The 22,197-nt window shown below is 42.1% G+C and overlaps 1 protein-coding gene across 1 annotated transcript in view; it reads left to right on the forward strand.

Moving 5' to 3' along the window:
• The window catches only part of C2H4orf51 (chromosome 2 C4orf51 homolog), a 41,749-nt gene extending 29,170 nt beyond the window's left edge, over window positions 1–12,579 (forward strand). Inside the window, exons 3-6 of the mRNA XM_010361319.2 lie at window positions 7,450–7,508; window positions 9,596–9,656; window positions 10,004–10,077; window positions 12,247–12,579. Coding sequence (XP_010359621.1) covers window positions 7,450–7,508; window positions 9,596–9,656; window positions 10,004–10,077; window positions 12,247–12,354 — 302 coding nt within the window. The 3' untranslated portion in view covers window positions 12,355–12,579. The remainder of the gene's footprint in view (window positions 1–7,449; window positions 7,509–9,595; window positions 9,657–10,003; window positions 10,078–12,246) is intronic.
• The last annotated feature ends 9,618 nt before the right edge of the window (window positions 12,580–22,197 follow it).

Genomic DNA, 22,197 nt, shown 5'->3' on the forward strand with positions numbered 1-22,197 from the left:
TTTTATGGTCCTTCCATGGTTGGTTGGCTTTTTCCTTCCCACAGTGTACTTCTTTATAGGGGCAGTTCTTTGTTTATAATTTGTCTTCCAAAAGGAAACTTACAAATGACTTTAAAAAAATTAAAATGTAGTGTATAGAAGCAACCTTTGAAAAACTGTGTTTCCAATGACAGCCTTTAGAATCCTATGTAGGAGCCCTTAGAATTGCAATACTTTAAAAATGAAGTGAATAACTAGCGCATGGCACTGTTCCACACAAACATGATTTTAGTTATATTCACTTCTCCACCCCTACGCAGGTTCCGTGATGCGTTACAGGAGATAGAGCCAGGCAAACCCCAAATCTGAAACTTATGAATGAGGAATATAAATAAGGGATGGCAAATGTGACTTGGGGAAGAGGAAAAGAGGAGAGAGGGCAGATGACTGGCTGGTGGTTGTGGGAGGAGTTGGGGCCTGAGGCTGGGGAAGGACCTTCCATTTCTTAGCAGTGTGAGGGTCTTGTGGCTTCCAAGCTTGGTTGGTTTTGTTTTGATCATGCCTCAGAGGTGTGCCCCCTTGTTCTGTGGTTGGATCATTTCCAAAGCTTATTGATCCTGGAGGTTGGGGCCCCAGAATGAAGGTGGAAGCAGGTGGGTTAGGGCATGCCTGAATAGAGGGAGGCTTTTTCCATGGGTCTTCTGGTCTGTCCAAGAAAGGGACTCTACGCTGGCCCTGGGATGCGAATATAAAGGAGCAATGGGCACCTCCCCCAGCTTTCCCGGGAAAGACTCACAGCTCCCCAGCCAAGGCTTCCTCACACCCAGGCCAGCTTTTCCCAGCAGAGGAAACTTCCCTCTCCAAGGCCTCCTCTGTTCTGAAGCCCAGAAATGGGGTCAACAGGAAGACTCTCACTTCTCACTTCTCCTCAGCTATACACGGAGATACCCAGGATTGAAACCCACCGACCTACACTCCCCCAAAGGAGCCCTAGGTCTTACTGTAAGACTCTCTTTCTGTGAGTGACTCCACACAATATTCCACCGGCCGGCTGAGCTGTTGCTAGCTGAGGTGCTGCACTTTTTACCCCACCACATATTCCCGGGGAGTGTTGTTGTTGCTCTTCCTCCAGCCATCTCCCCACATTGATTGCCTAGCAGAGACTGATTTTAGCACTTCCTTCGTGGTATAAGGCCTTACAGGTTATTCTGCTGAGTGGAGAAAAGGGCTCGAAGGGCTTTGGTGTGATTGTCTTCATTGTTTTCCCCTAGGGTCGCCCTTATTTGCCTTCCATTTTCAACAAAGGAAAGATGCTCCTGTGGGACAATGGAGGGATCAGGGGTCAGACAGGCAGGCTGCTCCCTCACCTAATCACTGCCCTCACCATCCTTCCCCATTTCCCTGTGGACCTCCATAGCCACCTCTGCGCAAGGTTTGCAACAAAGGGAACTAGATGACCGAAAACAAGCCTCACTCACCACAGTGTGAGTTGTCATGGCAGAGGGAACTTTTAACTTCATGACTTAGATTGTTTTTTGGCTAATTTGTATGCCTTGCTGTGAGAAGTGAATGTATTTCTTTTAAACTACAGGAAGAAAAAAAGATAGCCAGGTGCAGTGGCTCACGCCTGTAATCCCAGCACTTTGGGAGGCCGAGGTGGGCAGATCACAAGGTCAGGAGTTCGAGACCAGCCTGGCCAATATGGTGAAACCCCGTCTCTACTAAAAATACAAGAATTAGCCGAGTGTGGTGGCGGGCGCCTGTAGTTCCAGGTACTCAGAAGGCTGAGGCCGGAGAATCGCTTGAACCTGGGAGATGGAGGTTGCAGTGAGCTGAGATCTCACCACTGCATTCCAGCCTGGGTGACAGAGCGAAACTCTGTCAAAAAAACAAAAAAACAAAAACAAAAAGAAATCACACTGGCCACCAATATGTCTAGGTAGAGTGATAAACACTCTGCCTATAATTGAGGGCCTCATCACACTAAACATGACAGCTATGCTGTGTGACTGCCAGCACACCCCAGAGAATCCCCGGATGGGCCTCTGGACTCAGAAAATATCAATGTCCCTTCCAGGTGGTGGGAATTTTGTTTTGTCTTGCTCTCTCTATTTTAAATTAGAAAACAGACTAAGAAATGGTTAAATGTGCTTGCCAGAAAATATTCAAGTGTAAGGCAACAGTTTCCAAATTCCCTGCAGAGACTGGGCACAAGGGAACATTGGCAGCCAAGCCTGTTATTAAGAAGGTCACAAGATGCCATCTGTTACTGCGTGCACTTTACTGTTCAAGCATAACATCAACTAGGAGGTGGCTGCAATTGATTTTGCCTGTGAACTTAAAAGACAGAGCTATGGTGGACACCATAGTGATTTTAGTAGGCTTATATGAACAAACCATGTGTCTGCCTATGAGACGGGTGGGAGTTACATGGGGAGAAAATAGGGAAAAGGTGAAGCATTATTTTTAGTTCTATCCTTGGTTATAGCTCAAATGTAATTTGGGATGCTCCTCGGTGATTTTCCTTTTTTTTTTTTTTTGTGCCTGGTTGTAGCCGTTTACTAAATATGATAGAACTGCCGTCTTTATAATTACCAAGTTAAGGCAGATAAAAGGGGGAGGGCACGAATAAAAAGACAGATAAATGAACTGCCTTATTCTTTTGTTCCCAAAGAATAAAGGAATGAAAAATCCTTTTAAAGGATTTGTAAAATCCACAAGAAAATTAAAATGGCACAATCAATACCCACCTGCCCTCTCCTAGATTCATCAGTTGTTAATATTTTGCCACATTTCCTAACATTTGCTTTATCTAAATCTCTCTGTACTGATGCCTATATATACTTATTTGCTGGAATGCTGAGAGTAAAATTAAAATATTGTAACAGTATATCCTAAATACTTCTTCATGAGTCTCCTATGGATAAGAATGTTCTCTTACATAACCACAATATTATTATCCCACTCAAAAAAAGTTTGACATTGTCTTAAAGGCAGCTGATTAGAAAAAAAGAAATTTAACGTTGCTAGAATGATTTTTATCTGATATATAGAACATTGAATGACTTATTCTTAAAAATCTGTCAGGAAAGAGATTTGCTCTCTAATCTATCCCAATGGTTAACATATCTCTCTTTAAGACAATGATACCTTATATTTTTGAGACATTTTGAAAATTCTGATGAAAGCTCTGGAACCTATCTTCAAAAAAATATTCATAAAGACTGTACCAGTTTGAGGCCTGTTAGGAACTGGGCCGCACAGCAGGAGGTGTACAGTGGGGAGCAAGCAAAGTTTCATCTGCATTTCCAGCCACTCCCCATGGTTGACATTACTGCCTGAGCTCCGCCTCCCCTCAGATCAGTGGCAGCATGAGATTCTCATAGGAGCACAAACCCTATTGTGAACTGAGCATGCAAAGGATCTGGGCTACATGCTCCTTATGAGAATCTAATGCCTGATGATCTGTCACTGTGTCCCATCACCTCCAGATGAGACCATCTAATTGCTGGAGAACAAGCTAGGGCCCCCACTGATTCTACATTATGGTGAGTTGTATAATTATTTTATTATCTATTTCAGTGTAAGACTAATAGAAATAAAATGATGTAAGAATAAAGAATAAATATAATGTGCTTGAATCATTCTGAAACCATCATCCCTGCACCTGCTCACCCACCTTCCATGTTTCCATTGTCTTCCCTGAAACTGGTTGCTGGTGCCAAAAAGAAGGGGGACTGATGAATAAAGACACTTACACTGGCCAAGAATACGCACATCTTGGCTGATTCTAGGTTGTATTGTTCACATTGAATCTAAATTCTCCTCCTTTGTGTACATACAATTTAAGGTCACAGTACTCGAAAAGGATGGAGAATGGTTTGTCTTTACCTTCCAACATTATGTTTTGTGTTCATGAACCTTCATTTCAAATGACAGGCAGGTGGGAGATCAAAGTATCCCCAACATATTAAAGGAAAGCAGAATCACAGATAAGGCTGGCAGTTGCACTATGACAGACACCCAGTAGGTGGACTAAATGATTAGAAGACCTGCAGGTATACTTCCAGACTTGAGCTTCTCTGATTCTGCAAGCCTATACTTGCTTTCTTGATAATTTGCTTTTAAAAACTAAATACCTGTAACCAGGAATTACAGGAAATACAGGTATTTCCATCAGTGTTGGTACAACATTTAAGGACCTAATACCTAAAGATAGAATTTGTTGGTAATTAGCGAAGATATTTAGTTTTATCAACAACAAATTGCCTAATTCAGTTACAGTTCTCAGACTGGGAAGTGGGAGCAGGAAGGTAGATACATACTAGCAAATTAGGGTAACATTAAATGTCCTTAATTAAAAGGCCAACTGAAGCTGCCAAGGTCAAGCTGTACCTTGGGCTCTATTTTGTGAACTGTGACCTCTCAAAGAGAAGTCATTAGCTAACCGTACTCCAACATATGTGAGCTTAACACTGGTGAAGAGGAACACTGGTTCCTCTCCCTATACCGACTAAAGAAAATGAGAGACATTTCTAGTTCAGTGAGAAAAATGACCAAGTTGGCCGAAATATAAGCACAAATGTATAAATACCTAATGCTATGGTCTAGCACAAATTCTATTGTCTGTTTTTTTCCCCATAATGCACCAAATGCCCTCAAAATTACTTTCTATAAAACTTTAATATTATAGAATCATATCACTTACTAATGAATGATTAGTATAATTCTTGAAAGGAAGGGTAACAAAAAGCTAGTTAAGCCTCTGGGAGGCCTGTGGGATTTATAAAAGTCTTACAGAGCTTTGAAAGGCTAAGAATTCACAGAGCATGGAACAATCAGCACTAATTGTGAAGGATAAACTTCTTATCCTTCTGCTTTTACTGTGGCTATGAAAAAGTGGGTTTTTCTTGAATTTAGCTAAGTAATTGTTAAGCTCTTTGACTCTGGCTTAAGATACCTTGTTTTTAAAAAGAAGTTTATCAGCATAAAATAGCACACAAAACAATGAACATTTGCCACAGGCTAGTTCACTCTCTCGACTTATTTCTAATGCCAGATCCCATCATATTACATCAAGCAAGACACCCTTTCAGCATTTTCCCCTGATTTTTAATAAAATCACACAAGGTAACTCAGTATAATTCATCATTAAAAAATCAATCTGAGCACCATGGCTCATGCCTGTAATCCCAGCATTTTGGGAGGCTGAGCTAGGAGGATTCTTTGAGCTCGGGTGTTTGAGACCAGCATGGGCAATAGAGCGAGAACTCATCTCTATGAAAAATGTTGAAAACTTAACTGAGTGTGGTGGCACGTTCCTGTAGTCCCAGCTTCTTGGGAGGCTAAGGCAGGAGGATCACTTGAACCTGGAAGTTGAAGGTTGCAGTGAGCCATGATCATGCACTGCACTCCAGCCTGGGTGGCAGAGCAAGACTGTCTGAAAAAAAAATAAAGAAAAAGAAAGAGAAGAAGAAAAGCGCAAGTGAAAAAGCACAATGACGTTGCATGTTCTCACTCGTAAGTGGGAGCTGAGCTATGAGGATTGCAAAGGTATAAGAATAATGCAATCGACTTTGTGGACTCAGGGGAAAGGGTGGGAAGTGGGTGAGGGATAAAAGACTACACTTGAGTATAGTATACACTGCTTGGGTGATGGGTGCACCCAAATCTCAGAAATCACCACTGAAGAACTTATTCATGTAACCAAACACCACCTGTTCCCAAAAAACCTATTGAAATAAAAAAAATTAGAAAATTTTAAAGAAAGAAATAAAAAGAAAAAACCCATAATGAGCTACTCCTTCACATCCATTAGAATGGCTATAAGTGCAAAGACAATAACAAATGTTGGGGAAGATGTGGAGAAACAGGAACCTTCATTCATTGCTGGTAGAAATATTAAAATACAGCCACTTTGGAAAACACCTTGGCAGTTTCTTTAAAAGTTAAACAGAAATTAATAGCAGAATCCAGCGACGCTACATACAGGTTTTTACCCACTAGAAATGAAAACACATGTCTACACAGACTTGCATGTGAATGCTCATGGCAGCATTATCCATAGCAGCCAAAACTGGAAACAGCCCTAGTGTCTGTTACCTGGTGAGTGAGTAACAAAGTCTAGTATATTCATACAGTGGAATACTATTCAGCACTTTCAAAAAAAGAACAAAATACTAAAACAGCTGTAACATGGATGAACCTCAAAACACTGTATTAAATTAAAGAAGTCAGACATAAAAGATCACAGAGTGTATGATTCCATTTATATGAAATGTCCGGTAAAGGCAAATCTATAGAGAAAGTAGATGAGTGGTTTTCTGGTGCTGGTGTTAAGAAAGGGGATTAACTATAAAAGAGCAAAAGGAATCTTATTGGGGTGATGAAAATACTCTAAAACCAGATTATGGTGATGATTGCATAACCTGGTAAGTTTACTTAATTCATTGAACTGTGTACTTAAATTTTGTTGATTTTAAGTTTTTAAGTGATATATCAATAAAATTGTTTAAAAAAATACACCTGAACTTCTTAAGACCTTAATAAAAATTTACAGCCTCAGAATTTCAGCAGTCTTGCTTCTCTCCAATTCTAAGAGTGTAAGCTGTGTCTCTTAGGAGAATATTTCAGACACAAAAATGTTTATCTCTCCCAAAAGCTCCAGAAGAATTACTATGAATTTAACTTGTACAGTTTTGTCTTACCTGTTTGATGCTTACTTTTAAAAAGATATTATTCTTAATTGACACATAATAATTGTATATATTTCTGGAGAACAGTGTGGTATTTTAACACATGTATACAATGTGTAATGAGTGAGTCCGGGTAACTGGCATATTCATCACCTCAAACATTTATGATTTATTTGTGTTGGGAACATCCAAAATCCTTTCTTGTAGCTATTTGAAAATATGTAATTTTCCAGAGATATTTCAAATAAAAAAATAAAATATACAATAAATTATTGGGATTTTTTTTGAGACAGAGTCTTGCTCTGTTGCCCAGGTTAGAGTGCAGTGTGCAATCATGGCTCACTGCATCCTCCACTTCCCAGGCTCAGGCAATCCTCCTGCCTTGGTCTCCCTAGTAGCTGGAACCCCAGGTGCCACCATCACACCCAGCTAATTTTTAAAAATTATTATTTGTAGAGACGGGGTCTCCCTATGTTGCCTACGCTGGTCTCAAACTCCTGGCCTCAAGTGATTCTCCTGTCTTGGCCTGTCAAAGTGCTGGGATTACAGCCATGAGCCATGGTGTCTGGCCATAAATTACTGTTAACTGTATTCCCTCTACAATGTTATAGAACACTAAAATTTATTCCTCTTATCTAGCTATAATTTTTCATCAGATGCTAAAGGGAAACAGATGATGTGTGTACAATTTGTGGTAGTAGCCTAATTGGAAGTGTAAGAAATTTTATTCTAACACTGCTTTTAATCCTGATTTTCCCTCTTCATGTTCATGCAGGACTATTCCCTGACATAACCAGGCCCTTTAAAAAGTCATTTGATGTCAAGCATGGAGTGGTAAGTCCAATGTTTCTCAGCGATCACTTACCTATAGAGAGCTTAAATTATTGTACACTGCATATTATTCGTTAAAAAAACAAAAGGGGTTAAAATTTTAAAAAACAATATTCACCAAACATTTATTCCTGAGTGCTTATTTTGTGTGTAGCTTTCTATTAGGTGATAGGATCACAACAATAACCAAGATTACAAATTGTGAACAACTGAGATACTGTGCTTTTATCATCATCACCAACTTTTCCTCTTTCCCATGCAGAGGAAAAATTATTATATACTGGCAGTTAAAAATAACTTTCCTCTGATTGTAAACATTCAAATAATACAGAGTGACACAGTAAAGATTATCTGAAATTCTTTCCCTTCCCCCAGGGACAATCACTGTTTTCATTTCAGCGAACATCCTTGTAAATGTCTCTCTATACTTTTGTATACATAAGGATACATGCATACACACAGTCTATTGATGAGATCATACTGGACACTGTCTTCTGTAACCTGCTTTTATCCCTCAATATTTTCATGGACATCTTTCAGTGTTAATCAACATAATTATTTGTTATCATTTTTAATGGATACATAATATTTTATTAACCGACTCCATTACAATTTAAAAATATGCCATAGGCCGGGCATGGTGGCTCAGGCCTGTAATCCCAGCACTTTGGGAGGCCGAGGCAGGTGGATCATCTGAGGTCAGGAGTTTGAGACCAGCCTGACCAACATAGTGAAACCCCATCTCTACTAAAAAAAAAAAAAATACAAAATTAGCTGGGCATGATGGTACGTGCCTGTAATCCCAGATGCTTGGAAGGCTGAAGCAGGAAAGTTGCTCGAACCCAGGAGGTGGATGTTGTAGTGAACTGAGATCGTGCCACTGCACTGCAGCCTGGGCAACAAGAGTGAAACTCTATCTCAAAAAAAAAAAAAAAAAAAAAAATATATATATATATATATATATACACACATATGCCATATAAGGAGACATTTAAGGTTTTCTAACTTATAACTACTGTAACCCATGCTGTGATCAACAAAATTTGAATATACATTTTTGCAGCTGTAAAATCATCTCTTCAGGGTACATTCGCATAAGAGGAATTCTTGGGTCAAAAGTACACTTGTTTTACAAATGGCCAAACTGCCTTCCCAAAAATTGGCTTCGTGCCCCAGTAGTGCGTGAGAGTGTCTGTTTTCCTATATCCTCTCTAACACTAGCTTTAAAATATAATCTTGATGTTTTCCAACTTGATAGATGAAGATAGTTCAATTTTCTTTTAATTTCATTTCTTTGATTATTAGTGAAGTCAAGCACCTCCTCCTATGTTTATTCATCATTTACAGTTCTTTCATGAATTGTAATTGATTCTCACTATTTGTGGTTATATTTTGTAAAATCACCATGAATACTGAATTAAGGAATACTGAACCATTGTTCCTAAAGGAAATATAAGGTTAGATTCCTGGGAGCCTCCAGTCACTACATCTTTGCCGACTGATCAATATATAATTTTGTTTTTACGTATGTTTCTGTTTAAAGACACTTAATATATGTTGTTAATTTATTAAGATTGAACTCATGGCTAACAGCACTATAACTAATGCCAGAATGGAGCTTAATTAATTTACAAATACATTTTAGCAAGTAGGTGAATTTGCAAATACAAATTTGTGAATAATTATATTTGAATGATAATGATAGTATATTTCCTTTGTCCATTTTCCTACTAGGGTGTTTAGCTTTTTCTTATTGATTTGTATATGGTATTTTCATATTAGGATTGTACTCTGTTGTCTATATTTTACTGTTATTGTTTGTTATTACAGTGGTGGCTTTTTTTTTTTTTTGAGACAGGGTCTTGCTGTGTTGCCCGGGCTGGCCTTGAACTCCTGGACTTAAACAATCTTCTGTCTCAGCCTCCCGTGTGGCTGAAACTACACTGCACTCACAGTGGTGGCTTTTGACAGCAGTATCAGTGCTTTCTGAATGCAGGGGTGGGGAGGAGCAATGTTGGGAAAATGAATTTTATTAGATTTCTATTATTATGAAAGTGGTTGGTATTTATTTCTATCTCTTCTTTTTATAGGCACATCAAATTTGGGATTTTGGTGATTGTTTTTCAACACCTCCAAATTATGGAAAATACTGTAAGCCCCATCCTAAACTACTACTTTATATCCATTTTCTGGCCTTTATTTTAATAGTGGTCTTCATGTGATATTTCCACACCTTTTGCATTTCTGCTTCCTTCCTCCTGGCACCCACATTGTTACATCATGTTATCTCTCCTAACAATACAAAAGGTAGGATGCAGAAATAACAGGAGGGAGAAATGCAAGAGGCATTTGCCACTCATGCTGGTGGCAGAGGCAGGGGCTGCATATGTAAAGATTTGGATCTATTGATTTAAAACAATGTTTGGGAATGTCAGGAAATTTCACTTACAGTAGACTTTATCACAAACACTCATACATTGGCTATCTCTTTACCCTAGGTGTAAGACCTAAAAAGCCAGCACAGGAGGCCCTGATAAACTACAGTCGACGAGGGAAAGGTGTCCTAAAGCATGTAAGCATCTTTCTACTTGCCCTGCAACAGTGGATCTCTGGGGGAGAGTCAGGAAGTGGGGTTCTCAGTGTCTCTACATGGCAGCAGGGGTGGTGGCCTGTGTATGTTTAGAGTTGGTATAAAAGTATTCCCTAAGTTACAATCAGGCAAAAAGCAGAGCTGTTCTGATAAGATAAAGTCTTTCTTAAAGCATCATGAACAGTTTCTTGGGTGGATCTCTCCACAGCTGTTTTGGAAACAAGCCCTTAAGAGGCTTACAGCAGTTGGAATTTCTATTATACTGTCCGAATTTTCATTGGTGAGTTGCTGGGTTCTGCCTGTTGTGAAGAAGGGAGTTGTCCGATAGTCCTGCCCTGCCGCGTATCCACCCTGGGTGCCCAGTGGCCAGAGTTTCCCTCCCCATGTGCCCGTCCTGCCACCCATCATCTACCGTCCCTGCTTCCCCGAAATGACCCTCCAGACCACGGATTCTCTCCTTCCTGATTAGACGTTCTCAAAACCCAGGGCTTTTAAACAGATTGTTAAAATGGGGTTCTTTTTATGTTTTAAATTTCTGGCAGAGACTCTTAGAGAGTAAGTTGAAAGAAAGAATAAAAACTGGTTTCTGCATACAAGTTACAACTATTTTTGCTATTCTATTACTTTATTAAGATTTCTGTTTAACTTTAAAAAACTCAGACTCATCCAAAGTAATTATGTTCATTATACCATGGGTTTGATATGCTCGTTATGTGTGTTAGGAAAAAACAAAAAACAAAAAACAAACTCTGACCATTAAAGTAAAAAATGTTATACAAGTACTACCTAACAGTATCACAAGAACCACCAGTTATACATACATTTCACTTTGGAAATGCTGGTCTTTGGGCATTAACTAGCAAATCTGATACATTTCGCTAATGGGAGAGGGTTGAATGACCCACGCTGGTTCCCAGGCGACTTGTCTATTTTAATGATGGTCTTCCAGAAATGGTGCAGTTTTTCTAGACTTTTCTGCTTAGGACCTGATAATGTTCCCAGGCAGCATTTCAAACATGGAAAGCCAGTGCGGTGGCAGACTGTGGAGGGAGTTGTTTGGGGGCGTTTGTAGCTGTGTGGTCCCCTGAAAGTTATATTGTGTGGTCAACCAGGGACATCCCTTCACTATAGGGTTGATGCCTGCTTCTAGGAAGGGTAGATGATTTCCTGAAAGTACACTTACTGAAAGCTGGCCTCTTGGGAGTTGCTTGGGAGAATCATTAACTATTGTTAAATAAATAAATCCCTCTTGCCTACATGGAATTGTACTGGTGCCAAGCAATTCCATTGCCAATCAGTGTCTGCAGCTGTTCTGGGGAACAGTTGCTTCTCTCTGTAAGGTTCTTCCCCAACGCCTCCCAGAAAGGGAATTCTCTATACTCAAAGTAGCCGCTTTTAAGTCAACCATTCCCAACAAATAAATGACATTACATCCTGCTCTTGTTTTTGTGGTGCAATAACAGACTAAAAGTACATACACGTGCACACACACACACCACACAATTAATATGGGGCGCATATTTGGAAAACCTTGGACCTAGAGTCCTGACCAAAAAAATAAATCATGACTTTTTATTTATGAGACAAGGCACATCTTAATATTTTTAAATATATATACTTTGAAGGAGAACAAGCACTGAGATATATAAATGCCCGATTTCCTGCATCAAAGCAGTAAGTAGAGATTGAATGAAATTTTCAACGATCATTAACACTATTCTTAGTTTTGAAAGTACTTGCTTGCTGGGTAGTGCCTTTGGTAACCATTCTCTAAATATTTATATTCGTGTGTCCTATCTTAAAGAAGTTCCTGATGGAAACTGGAGAGCAGAGCATTCACATCCAGGAATGTAGGGACTAGAGGAATTAGGGAAACCTGGAAAGAATCTTATCAGAGAGGCAGTGGGGGCCGGTTAGAGATTGCAAGAGTTCCTGCCCTTTCTCTCTCCCGCTTTATTAATCTGGCCTTCCTGACAGAGACACAATATATTAAACAGGAAGGTTAAGAGAGATGGAAGAAAACGCAGGATCAATCCCATCTCCTGCTCATGAATGATGTCTGGTTTGGAGGAGACCATTTAATTCCCAATTCTGTGGAAAAGTGACCTTTGCGGATGAGCGAGTGTTGACAACCAGGCCATTTTTCTCCAGCTTCATGGACGGTGCGATTCTGAAAGCAAGGTTGGCTCATCTGAGGATTCAGAAGCTGATCGATACTCTGATTATGGCTGGGGAGGACCCTCATCGCCATTTAACTGAGTTGGAAAACGAAGCCACAATGCTGGAGGCGTGGAGTTTGCTTAATAAACAACTTTGAGGTATGGGGCCCCCCCAACACCCCCCTGCCCAGGAACATCTGGACCCTGGCAAGTTGACTTTCTGGGACAATTCCATGGGCTTCATTTCTCAATTTTTTCCCTTTTTAATTGGTGGTGAGAGAGAAAACTTGTTATAATCTTTATTAAACTTTCCTTTTTAAATAAATACTTGGGACCACATTTATCCGCAGGAACCACAGAAATGGTGCTGCGGCCCCGACCGTCGTGGGCTCCGGCGTCACAGAGCCTGTCCCTCGTATCTGCGAACCCCAGGGAAGGGGGCAGGGGCGTGAGAACGGTTCTTTGTATTCAGAGCGGTCACCCAGCAGAGCTGGAGCCTTCCACCGCCAGGTTTTCCTCCGCGCAAGGCGCCGCCGGGAAGCGAATTGGCTTCGACCGTCGGGGCGGGGTCGCGGCCCTCCCGCCCTGGCTCTCTCGGTAGGCTGCCCGCGCCCCCGGAGCCGCGCCCACGGCCCGCCCACCCGCTGCGTGCCCCTCCCCTCCCCCGTCCGCCTCTTCCCGCTCCTCCCGGCCCGCCAGAGCGGCCGCCTCCTGCTTCCTGCACGGCCCACCTCCTCTCCCCCACGATCCTCTGGCTGTCTCCACGATCCTCCTCCCCTAGCGTCCACGGGCCGCCTCCACCGCCTACGACCCTCCTCCTCTCTTCGCGACCCTCCTCCTGCTGATTCTCCCAGCTACCGCCCGCCTCGTCGCCCCCGCGGAGCGCGCGGGAGGAGGGACCGGGAGCGGCAGGGGCTGCCCGGTGACCTGGGGCGCGGGAAGGAGCCCGCTGCCGTCCAGGCCCGTAAAGGGCCCCGGCAGCCTCCGACTTCCGAGGAAAGGCAGAACGGTGTTTGGTTTACTGAAGTAGCCACCTCCTCCTACCCTCTCTTCCTCCCCAGTCCCCGCTTTCTGCCCCCCACACCCCCTTCCATTTACTCCTAGTTACCAAGACCGCCGTCCTTCTCTTAGGATTTTTGTTGAATAGAAAATACAATTAAAAGTCGCAGCACCACCCCTGCCTCCCGTCCCTCAAACTCCTAGTGATTATTTTTGTCTCTTAGCCCTAGGTTGGGTTAAATACATTCCCCGGGAGCCATCTGGTCTGATTCCCAGCAACCTTCGTATGGTTTCCATTAAGCTCTCCAAAAGCATGCGTTGAAAAGGCAGCCCTGCAGCCACTCAGGAACCTCCGGAGTTTTGCCCTGGCCAGCCCCGGTAGACATCTCAGGCAGTAGGAGAGAAAGGCCTTTGTTGAGGTTCCGAGTCTAGTACTTCATGATCCAGGTTTTAATCTCTTAACTTCTGGGCTTTTCCTGGTCCAATAAAATACAGTTCTCCAAGGTAATGGTTATCATTAATTCATCATTTGTTTTTTACTATATGCAAGGGATAGCTGATTAGAATTCTGTTTTAATTCTAAAAATGAAGTCTTAACAGCTTTACAGATGAGTGCAACAGTAACCTGGCTGCAGAAGTTCAATTTGACCAGCAGCATTGGTATGGTGGGGTCTACACCTTCTTGCTTTTCTATCCCCCATTCCTAAATCCCCAAAAGGCAAAGAGCAAATGTTTGCTTGTGGAAACATATTCCCTCACACGTGGGTTAGGGCTTGTATCCAAGAAAAAGGGAACCGGCAGGTTCATAGACTCAGAGTGTTGTAACTAGAATGTTCCTTAGGATTCATCCGAGATGTATGTCCATTGATTGAGGACACTCAGAAAGTGAAGGGGCTTCGGGAAGGTCACATGACTGATGAGTACTGTACTGCGGCCTAATTTGGGGATGGGAGGGTGGGGAAGAGACCTGGGCATCAAGTGCTTTATCATATACAGCAAGGAAGATTGTGGTCAAATCAATTCATTAGTGGCACATCCTAGCTCTCCCCAGCCCCTCAGCTGCAGTCCCATCTCTGTCCTGCCCTGTGCCTCCCTGTTTGGGGAGTTAGAGCCCTTTGCTTTTCTTCGTATTTCCCCACTCCCGCCCTGCCCGTGTGATTTTTATTTGGGTTTTTAAAACGAAACCAGGTGCTGCATAAAACAAAAGCAAAGTAATAACAAGGAAAGACTAGCCAACCCTTGAGGAATGTGCTGAGTTTTATGACTCAGGCTGTCCTGGCAAAGGGCTTGGGCTGACAGCGAGAGGTGGGTGGCACGGAGCACAGACCATACATGGCAGCCCTGGCTTCCCCAGATAGGCACGGTCAAGGCAGCCTGTGACTCATTTCACAAAACCAGAGACTCTTGTTCTTTGTGGAGCAAGACTTTCCGGAGGCTAAAGCAAGATGATCATCAACTTTTCTCCTAGAGCCAGTTCAGTCTGATAAAGCAGGGGCCACCCCGGAGTTTGGAGGGGAAGAGAGCCCAGGCACAAGGCCATCCCTGGGAAAGAAACAGGCTTGATGGACTTGGGCGAGGGCTTTGGTGCAGTCAGGAGATGAGTAACATGGAAGTTGCAACGTGACATGAAAATTAGCATGTATTGTAGTGGAGACAATGGCTTGAGAGTTCCAGGTCTCCAGACTGCCACAGTGCCTTGGAGAAGGGGACTAGTTGGAGTGCTCCTAAGCTCGGAGGAGGTGTTTGCTCCTCCTGAGTGCATGGAGCACAGGAAAAGCTTGTCAGATGCCAGTAAGGTTTCCGAGGTGCCATTCCTCATGCAATCAGGAAGAGTAACTACGGGCAAAAGTAGTAGACTTTGCATAAACACCCAGAGAGCCACCCAGACACACATCCTCACATTCTGAGAATTCTTTTCAAATGAGCATAGTAATGGGGTGAGGTGTACATTTTTTCTGTTACTAAGAGACAGACCGGGAGAGTGAGAATGCAAAGGAGAATGTCTCTCCTAGCAGAGGTGGTGGGAGGGGTTGGAATTTGGGTGACAAGAATCTGTTTGCGCCCCTTCATTACACAAGCCTGGGTGAAACGGGACTGATAGGTCTTCTTCTGGTTTCTGCTTCTGGTTTCTTCTTCCCAGAGAAGGCTGTCACTTTTTGAATGAGAATGAACTTTGACTGGCATAAATGAGATCTTTGTGCAGAAGCCCCATGGAACAGAGTCTTGTTTTTCCTTATCTTCTTTCTCTTTTTCTTTTCCTTTCCATGGACTACCCATTGAAAAGCTATGGTGACTATTCCATAATTGCAGGCAAAGCTCTGCTTAACTTTTTCCTTAAAGTCTACTTACCTGGAAAAATGAAGTCTTTTAAGGACGATGACTTCATAAATATTTATAGTGGGAACAGGCGTCACTCTGGTTCTGCGAGAGAATGGGCTCATTCAATTTTATTTATGATGTGACACTTGGGTGAGTGACATCCGTCATCTGGGTCGGCCCTACACTCTGTTCCACTGAAGCATGTTTATGGAGTGATTATGCCTGCAAATATTTGCTATATTTAGGCCCTCTCCTCCCCTAACCCCCTCTTAGCCTTCTTAAGTCCCCAAACCAGCAAAAAGCCAAGCTATGGTCTGGAAGGTTTGAACCCTAATGACAAGGCTCAGGGGCTTGAACACGTGCTGTAGAAGGATTTGATGAGTTGGGAGGCAATTAGAGTGGGAACACTGTTACTATAGCATTCCTGTATTCAGGAGGTTTTGCTGTCCTGTATCTAGCAGGTGAGGGCTCTCAGCTGGGCATGAGGGGTTTTGACAGGTGACGAGCACAGCCCTGAGTGACGAATGTAGAGGGATGCTTTTGAAACTCTTCCCTTCCCAGGGAGCTTTCTCCGGACAGGATCTCACAGGCCCTCAGATCTGTCACCATGCACTCCAGGGCTCTAGGGGCGGGACCTGATAGGGACTCTGTGACTTCAGCTGGGTCAAGGTCTGGGTGTAACCTGAGGCCTCCACTCAGCCACACCTGGTCCATGGCTGGGTGCAACAGCTGCCCTCCATAAGCTGCGGAGGAGGGAGGGCCTTCTCTGGCTTCCTGGCTTTCGAGTGCACATGCCCTGACCTAGGCATTTCAGGCTGGACTTAGACATAGACATACTTCAGCACTCAGTATTTGCTCTCCGATCGGCTTGGCGATCTATTGTTTATCCTGGGAAGGGCCAGATCTTGGCACAGGAGCCTGAAGCGTTGCCAGTGTTTTATTTTTAGAGACAGGAAAATGTCTGCTTTTTGGCAGCTGCTCTTTTTCTGGCACACATCAGGGATGGTGTAAAAAAGTTCAAGTGAGAGATTCCAAGCCCTAAATTCGTGGCCTATGACATAGGCAATAGCACCATGAGCCTCTCAACAGGCGCCTTTGGGGAACCTAGGATCTGTCATTAGAAGGCTTCCTGGGCAGAGTAGTGGCCTCCCTGACACACCCTGGTGGCGAGAGTCCTCTCTAGTTCATAAACCTCAGAGCCTGAACATCTCATGAGTTCCTTTTGAACGCATCAGCCAATCTGAACTATTATAGTTCTTCCCTCCGTTCATCTCCTTCTCTACCAGTCCATAATCTAGTTCAACTTGGTAGGCAGAGTTAAAAGAATAAAAGAAGTTGCTAAAGTTCATGTTCATCAATTCTTCTTAGACCCAGTGATGTTGTCATCATAATGATTGTAGAAGCCAGCCAGTGTCCATGGCAAGAAATATCTTACTAGACTCAGAGATCACATTTCCAAGTTTTATTGGAATTAATATTTATCCTAACATAGCCCTCTTAAAACATTTTTGTAGGTCCTGTGATTCTGGCTACTGGAAATTTATAGGAAAGCACTTTGTAAACTATAGTGACATATTATGCAAAGGTAAAATGGAATAGAAATAAACATAAATTATTATCAGTATCTTTTCTCCCCAACCTTTGGAAAAAGATTACTTTCTAATTACAAAAATAAAACATGAATGCATTCTCCTTTACTGCTTATAGCCCATGATTACCTTTTGGATTCATTTTTCTTCCTGCTGGAGCACATCTTTGGTAGATTTTCTTTTGCTTTTCCTCCCTTCTCCATCAGAGTGGGTAATACATTTTTCTAAGGGCTGGTGTGTCTGAGAAGGTATTTTGCTCTCTCTCTCTGCATGTTAGCTTGGCTTGTTATAGAACTCTAAGTTCAAATAGATTTTTCCTGAACATTTCTAAGCTATTCCATTATTTTCTTGAGACTGCTTTGGTTGATGAGCAGTACCCTTTTGATCTGACTCTCACTCCTTCGTAGGTAATCCTCCGTATCCTCTTGTACCTTTTACGATTGTGTTTTTTACTTCAATGCTCTGGAGTTTCGTTTTGATATCACTATGTGTGAATTTATTTTTAAAATTTATCCTGCTTGGTAATGATAGGCTCTTTCAATCTGAGTGTTGACGTTCTAAGATATGGGGCAGAAACCAGAAAGGGTAAATTCATCTATATAGTAAAGTGCTGAGGAAGAGAGGAAAGAAACTGTGCGGCCTGAGTGTTGGGAGGAATTTTAAGGGATTAATAGAGACAGCAAGAGAATAAGACTTGGAGAGATTCATTGTTAGTTGGTTCCTGCTGGAGCACATCCTTGGTAGAGAAAAATGTGTAAAGAAGATTTTAAATATACTCCCAGCAGGACTCAGTGGCTTACGCCTATAATCCCAGCACTTTGGGAGGCCTAGGCAGGTGGATCACCTGAAGTCAGGAGTTCAAGACTAGCCTGACCAATATGGTGAAACCACGTCTCTACTAAAAATACAAAAATTACCCAGGCATGGTGGCGGGTGCCTGTAATCCCAGCTATTCAGGAGGCTGAGGCAGGAGGATTGCTTGAACCTGGGAGGTGAAGGTTGCAGTAAGCTGAGATTGCACCACTGCACTTCAGCCTGGGCAACAGAGCGAGACTCTATCTAGAAAAAAAAAAAAAATATATATATATATATATATACACACACACACATGTATATATATATATACACACGCACTCCCCTCTTTGGTATTTTATGAAGAAACTAAGACTTAAATTGGTGTTAATTATATTTTTTTCTGTGGGACTGTTGGATCTGTGATTTGATACTAAACCAGAAGACTGAACCATAAGAGTACTTTGAATTAATATGAATTACATAATCAATTATTATTTCGAGATAGGGTCTTGCTCTGTCACTCTGGCTGGAGTGCAGTGGTATGATCTCAGCTCACTGCCACCTTTGTCTCCTGGGCTTAAGGGATCCTCGCACCTCAGCCTCCCAAGTAGCTGGAACCACAGGTACGCACCACAACACCCAACTACTGTTTTATATTTTTGGTAGAGGTGGGGTTTCACCATATTGCCCAGAATGGTCTCAAACTTTTGGGCTCAAGCAATCTGTCTGCCTTGGCCTCCCAGAGTCCTGGGATTACTGGTGTGAGCCACTGCACCTGGCCAGCAATGAGTTTTTTTTAATGATTAGGCAAATATCCTTGTTTCATTTTGTCCTCGTCCCTTCCCTTCCCTCACGCTGTCCAGGCTACAGTTTCTTTTACAAAATGAAATGGAGTTAGATGCTCTAAAGTCTTGCTGTTTCTATATAACTCTTTTTCTCTTACTCATTTGTCATCTACCTACCTAACCACTTTCTTTTATGGCTAATATATTATAAGAAGCATACACAAATACTTTGTCTGCTCATTTAGTAATCTAATTTCTCACCAGATGAGTTGTCATGTGTAGATTGTAGATTTGGTCAGAAAAGACTGTACAGTGACCACAGTTATAGGTATAGCAGGTTAGGACTCTTAGCTTAAGATCCAGAATGCAAAGCTCTGCTTACCTCCCCAGAAGTTTACTACTCCTGACTGAGGAATTCATCCCATAGATTGTCTTGGTCCACCCATAGGAGTTAATGTGTGTCGGAGGGGCAAGATTTGGGAAAGTCTCAAACACAAATTTATATTCAACCAAAAATAGCATCTCTGAGCAAATGAAGGCAGGAGATACAAACAAAATCGTATTATGACTTTTCACTCTCTTCTTGAAACATAATCATTGAATTGGCTTTTATTTTATCGTGTGCATGTATTACCTTTTAGAAAGCACTAAAAACAGTTGTTAAACTTTTAAAAGTGTAAGGACAATAGAATAATTATTGAGAGTCCAAATTCTCCCAGGAGATTTGAATTACTTGAGAGCTTTTTCCTCTACTTCTAATATCCACACTAAAGTGTTTGATATAACGAGACAGTAAACATATGCAGCCTGTATAATCTGAATTACTCTCCTGACTAAAAGGTAGAGATTGAGTTGCTGCAGCCCAACACCCCTGACAACTACTGAGCTCCTAGTAGTTAGATGCTGCTACTCTTACTAGATTTTGAGATATGCATAGTCTTTGCCTGAGTCAGCGGGGTTGCAGTGTGACCTAGAGGAGAGAGATCTGGGAAAGGCTCAACGTGGAACTGATATTCAACCAGCAATAGCAGCTCTGAGCAAATGAAGGCAGAAGATGCAAACAAACGTAAGTTCAAAGTCTGCTGACATTGGAAGCCAGCCAGGTGAAAACCATTCACGTGGATCTTCAAGGGAGTCGGGCGTTTCTTCGAGTTGCCATCAGCATTTCTTCTTTTCTGGAATATAAAGTTTCCTTCACTTTGTATGTAACTAGGGCTCTATCTGTATCCAGAGAGGGTGAAATGCTCTCCAAATTATAGCTATCTCTCCCTTTCAGAAAAAAAAAAAAAAGTGACAACGTGAGGTTTTCAAAACTGCATTTTACAAAAAAAGAACTATGCATTTACTTTGTAATTTCAAATGATATATTTTCCATTTTTGGTTAATCTGTAATTAATTGTGGCTCCTAAATCATCGGGTTTCCTACAGTCCCCTTCATCTTTTCTCCAACCTTTATGTTAAACAGTTAATGCTCTATACATTATATAAATACCCTTCTGAAATTCAGTGCCCAAGGAAAAATCCATTTTTAAAGAGAGGGATTCTGAATAATAACCACCCCTTGTTTTGAAAATATAGGTTTTCATAAAACAGCATTTGTAAAAGCAGATCCACCCCTAGAGAACATGTGACAAATATCTAGCAGATGTCATTACGGCAAAGTACTCCCCTCAAAACCTTTAAATTTTCACTTCTTCTGGATTTCCCGCTTTAATGGAAGAGCCCACCATGGCGACACATGCTCTGCCTCTGAAAGTGTAGTCTGCAAGGCTTTGCCAGATGGTCTCCTTCAGAGTAAATGCTTTCAATATGATAATGTTTATATTTGTGATTCTGACATGAACTAATAATTTTCTCGTGATAGTTAATAAAAAACAGATTATTTCATTTCTAGCTCATAAAACCCGGTACCTTTCCTCCTATTCTATCTGATGAGGGTGATTTTTTTCCCGTTGGTGAGGTCGCAGTGAGCGTGGGGAGAATTATGGAGCTGCAGCCGTCTCCACGGCTCATGTGGTGTCCAGCCTAGAAGTTGAGATCCCCTCCTCCTCACAAAAGTCAGGCTTGCAATGCATCAGAAAAGGATAGTTTGTCAGGGTAACAGAGACCAGGGCTCCAACATAAACAATGTCTTTGAAGCTTCAAGGTTTACCTTTTAGCTGTAACATTCTGGAATTTGGTGGCTGAGTCTGGGGTTCTCTGGCCATATCCATCATGTTTTCTTAGAGGCTGATCACATTCCCTTCTAATCCTTCGTTTTTCCAGACTAGAATACTTATTTCATAACCCTTGCCACAGCAGAGGGGTGAGGGGTAGGGCGACTTTTCATCCCTTGACCTTTTTTTATTTTAAAACTTTTTTGGACTCTTTGCATTTCGGAAAAGAGGTACTACATTTTATCTGTGTAGCCTTCTTTTCCTGTGGATATGTTTGGCTCACAGAAACTGGTTCTGGTGGGCAGCAATAGTAGGGATGGTATGAAGATGGATGGCCTATACTTCAAAGGATGACTTGATAAAAAAAGATATGGAAAATTGGTTTGGAGTGTGGCTGGAGATTATAATGCCACTAGTTTACTTTTCTTCAAAGGAATGTGAAGTAGGGAGTGGGAAAAGGTTAGATTTCCCTGAGAGAGAAGGGAAGATTTGGGGTCTTTTGGCGAGAACTAGGATGCATTAACTTTCTTTTTTTTTTTTTTTTAAAGACAGAGTCTCACTCTGTCACCCAGGCTGGCATGCAGTGGCTCAATCTCAGCTCACTGCAACCTCCACCTTCCAGGTGTAAATGATTCTCCTGCCTAGTCTCCTGAGTAGCTGGGATTACAGGCACCTGCCACCATGCCTGGCTGATTTTTGTTGTTGTTAGTAGAGACTGGGCTTCACCATGTTGGCTAGGGTGGTCTCAAACTCCTGACTTCAAGTGATTCACCTGCCTCAGCCTCCCAAAGTGCTGAGATTACAGACATGAGCCACCATGCCTGGCTGCATTAACTTTATTTCTTTCAATACTAAACTCAATACAAGGGTAGACTTTTCTCTTTGTTGCCAGCATCTCACCATCTACTCATTCTTTAACCTACTGGAATTTAGCTTCTACTCCTAACCTGTCATTGAATCTGCATCCTTAAAGATCACCAATGGCCATCAAATTGATGAAGGCTATGAGATTCAGCCTGACTCTACTCATCCTTCTGTGCAATTTCACATAAAAGTCTCTCAACCACTGGGTTCTCTAGCAATGTTGTGCTTGTCTCCGGCTTCTCTGTTTCTTCTCATTCTCCTGTGTTGACATTAAAATCTCCTCTATTAAAATCTCTCTATGAAAGCCATCTCCTAAGGTTCTGTCATTGGTGCCTTTGTTGTTGCTATTGTTGCTGCTGCTGTTGCTTCCATGGTGTTACCACCCTCTCCACTGTCTTCAAATATCATCTTTGCTCCAACAAGTCTCATCATGAGA

The sequence above is a fragment of the Rhinopithecus roxellana genome, chromosome 2 (assembly GCF_007565055.1).
Source record: "Rhinopithecus roxellana isolate Shanxi Qingling chromosome 2, ASM756505v1, whole genome shotgun sequence".
NCBI classification, from domain to species: Eukaryota; Metazoa; Chordata; class Mammalia; order Primates; family Cercopithecidae; genus Rhinopithecus; species Rhinopithecus roxellana.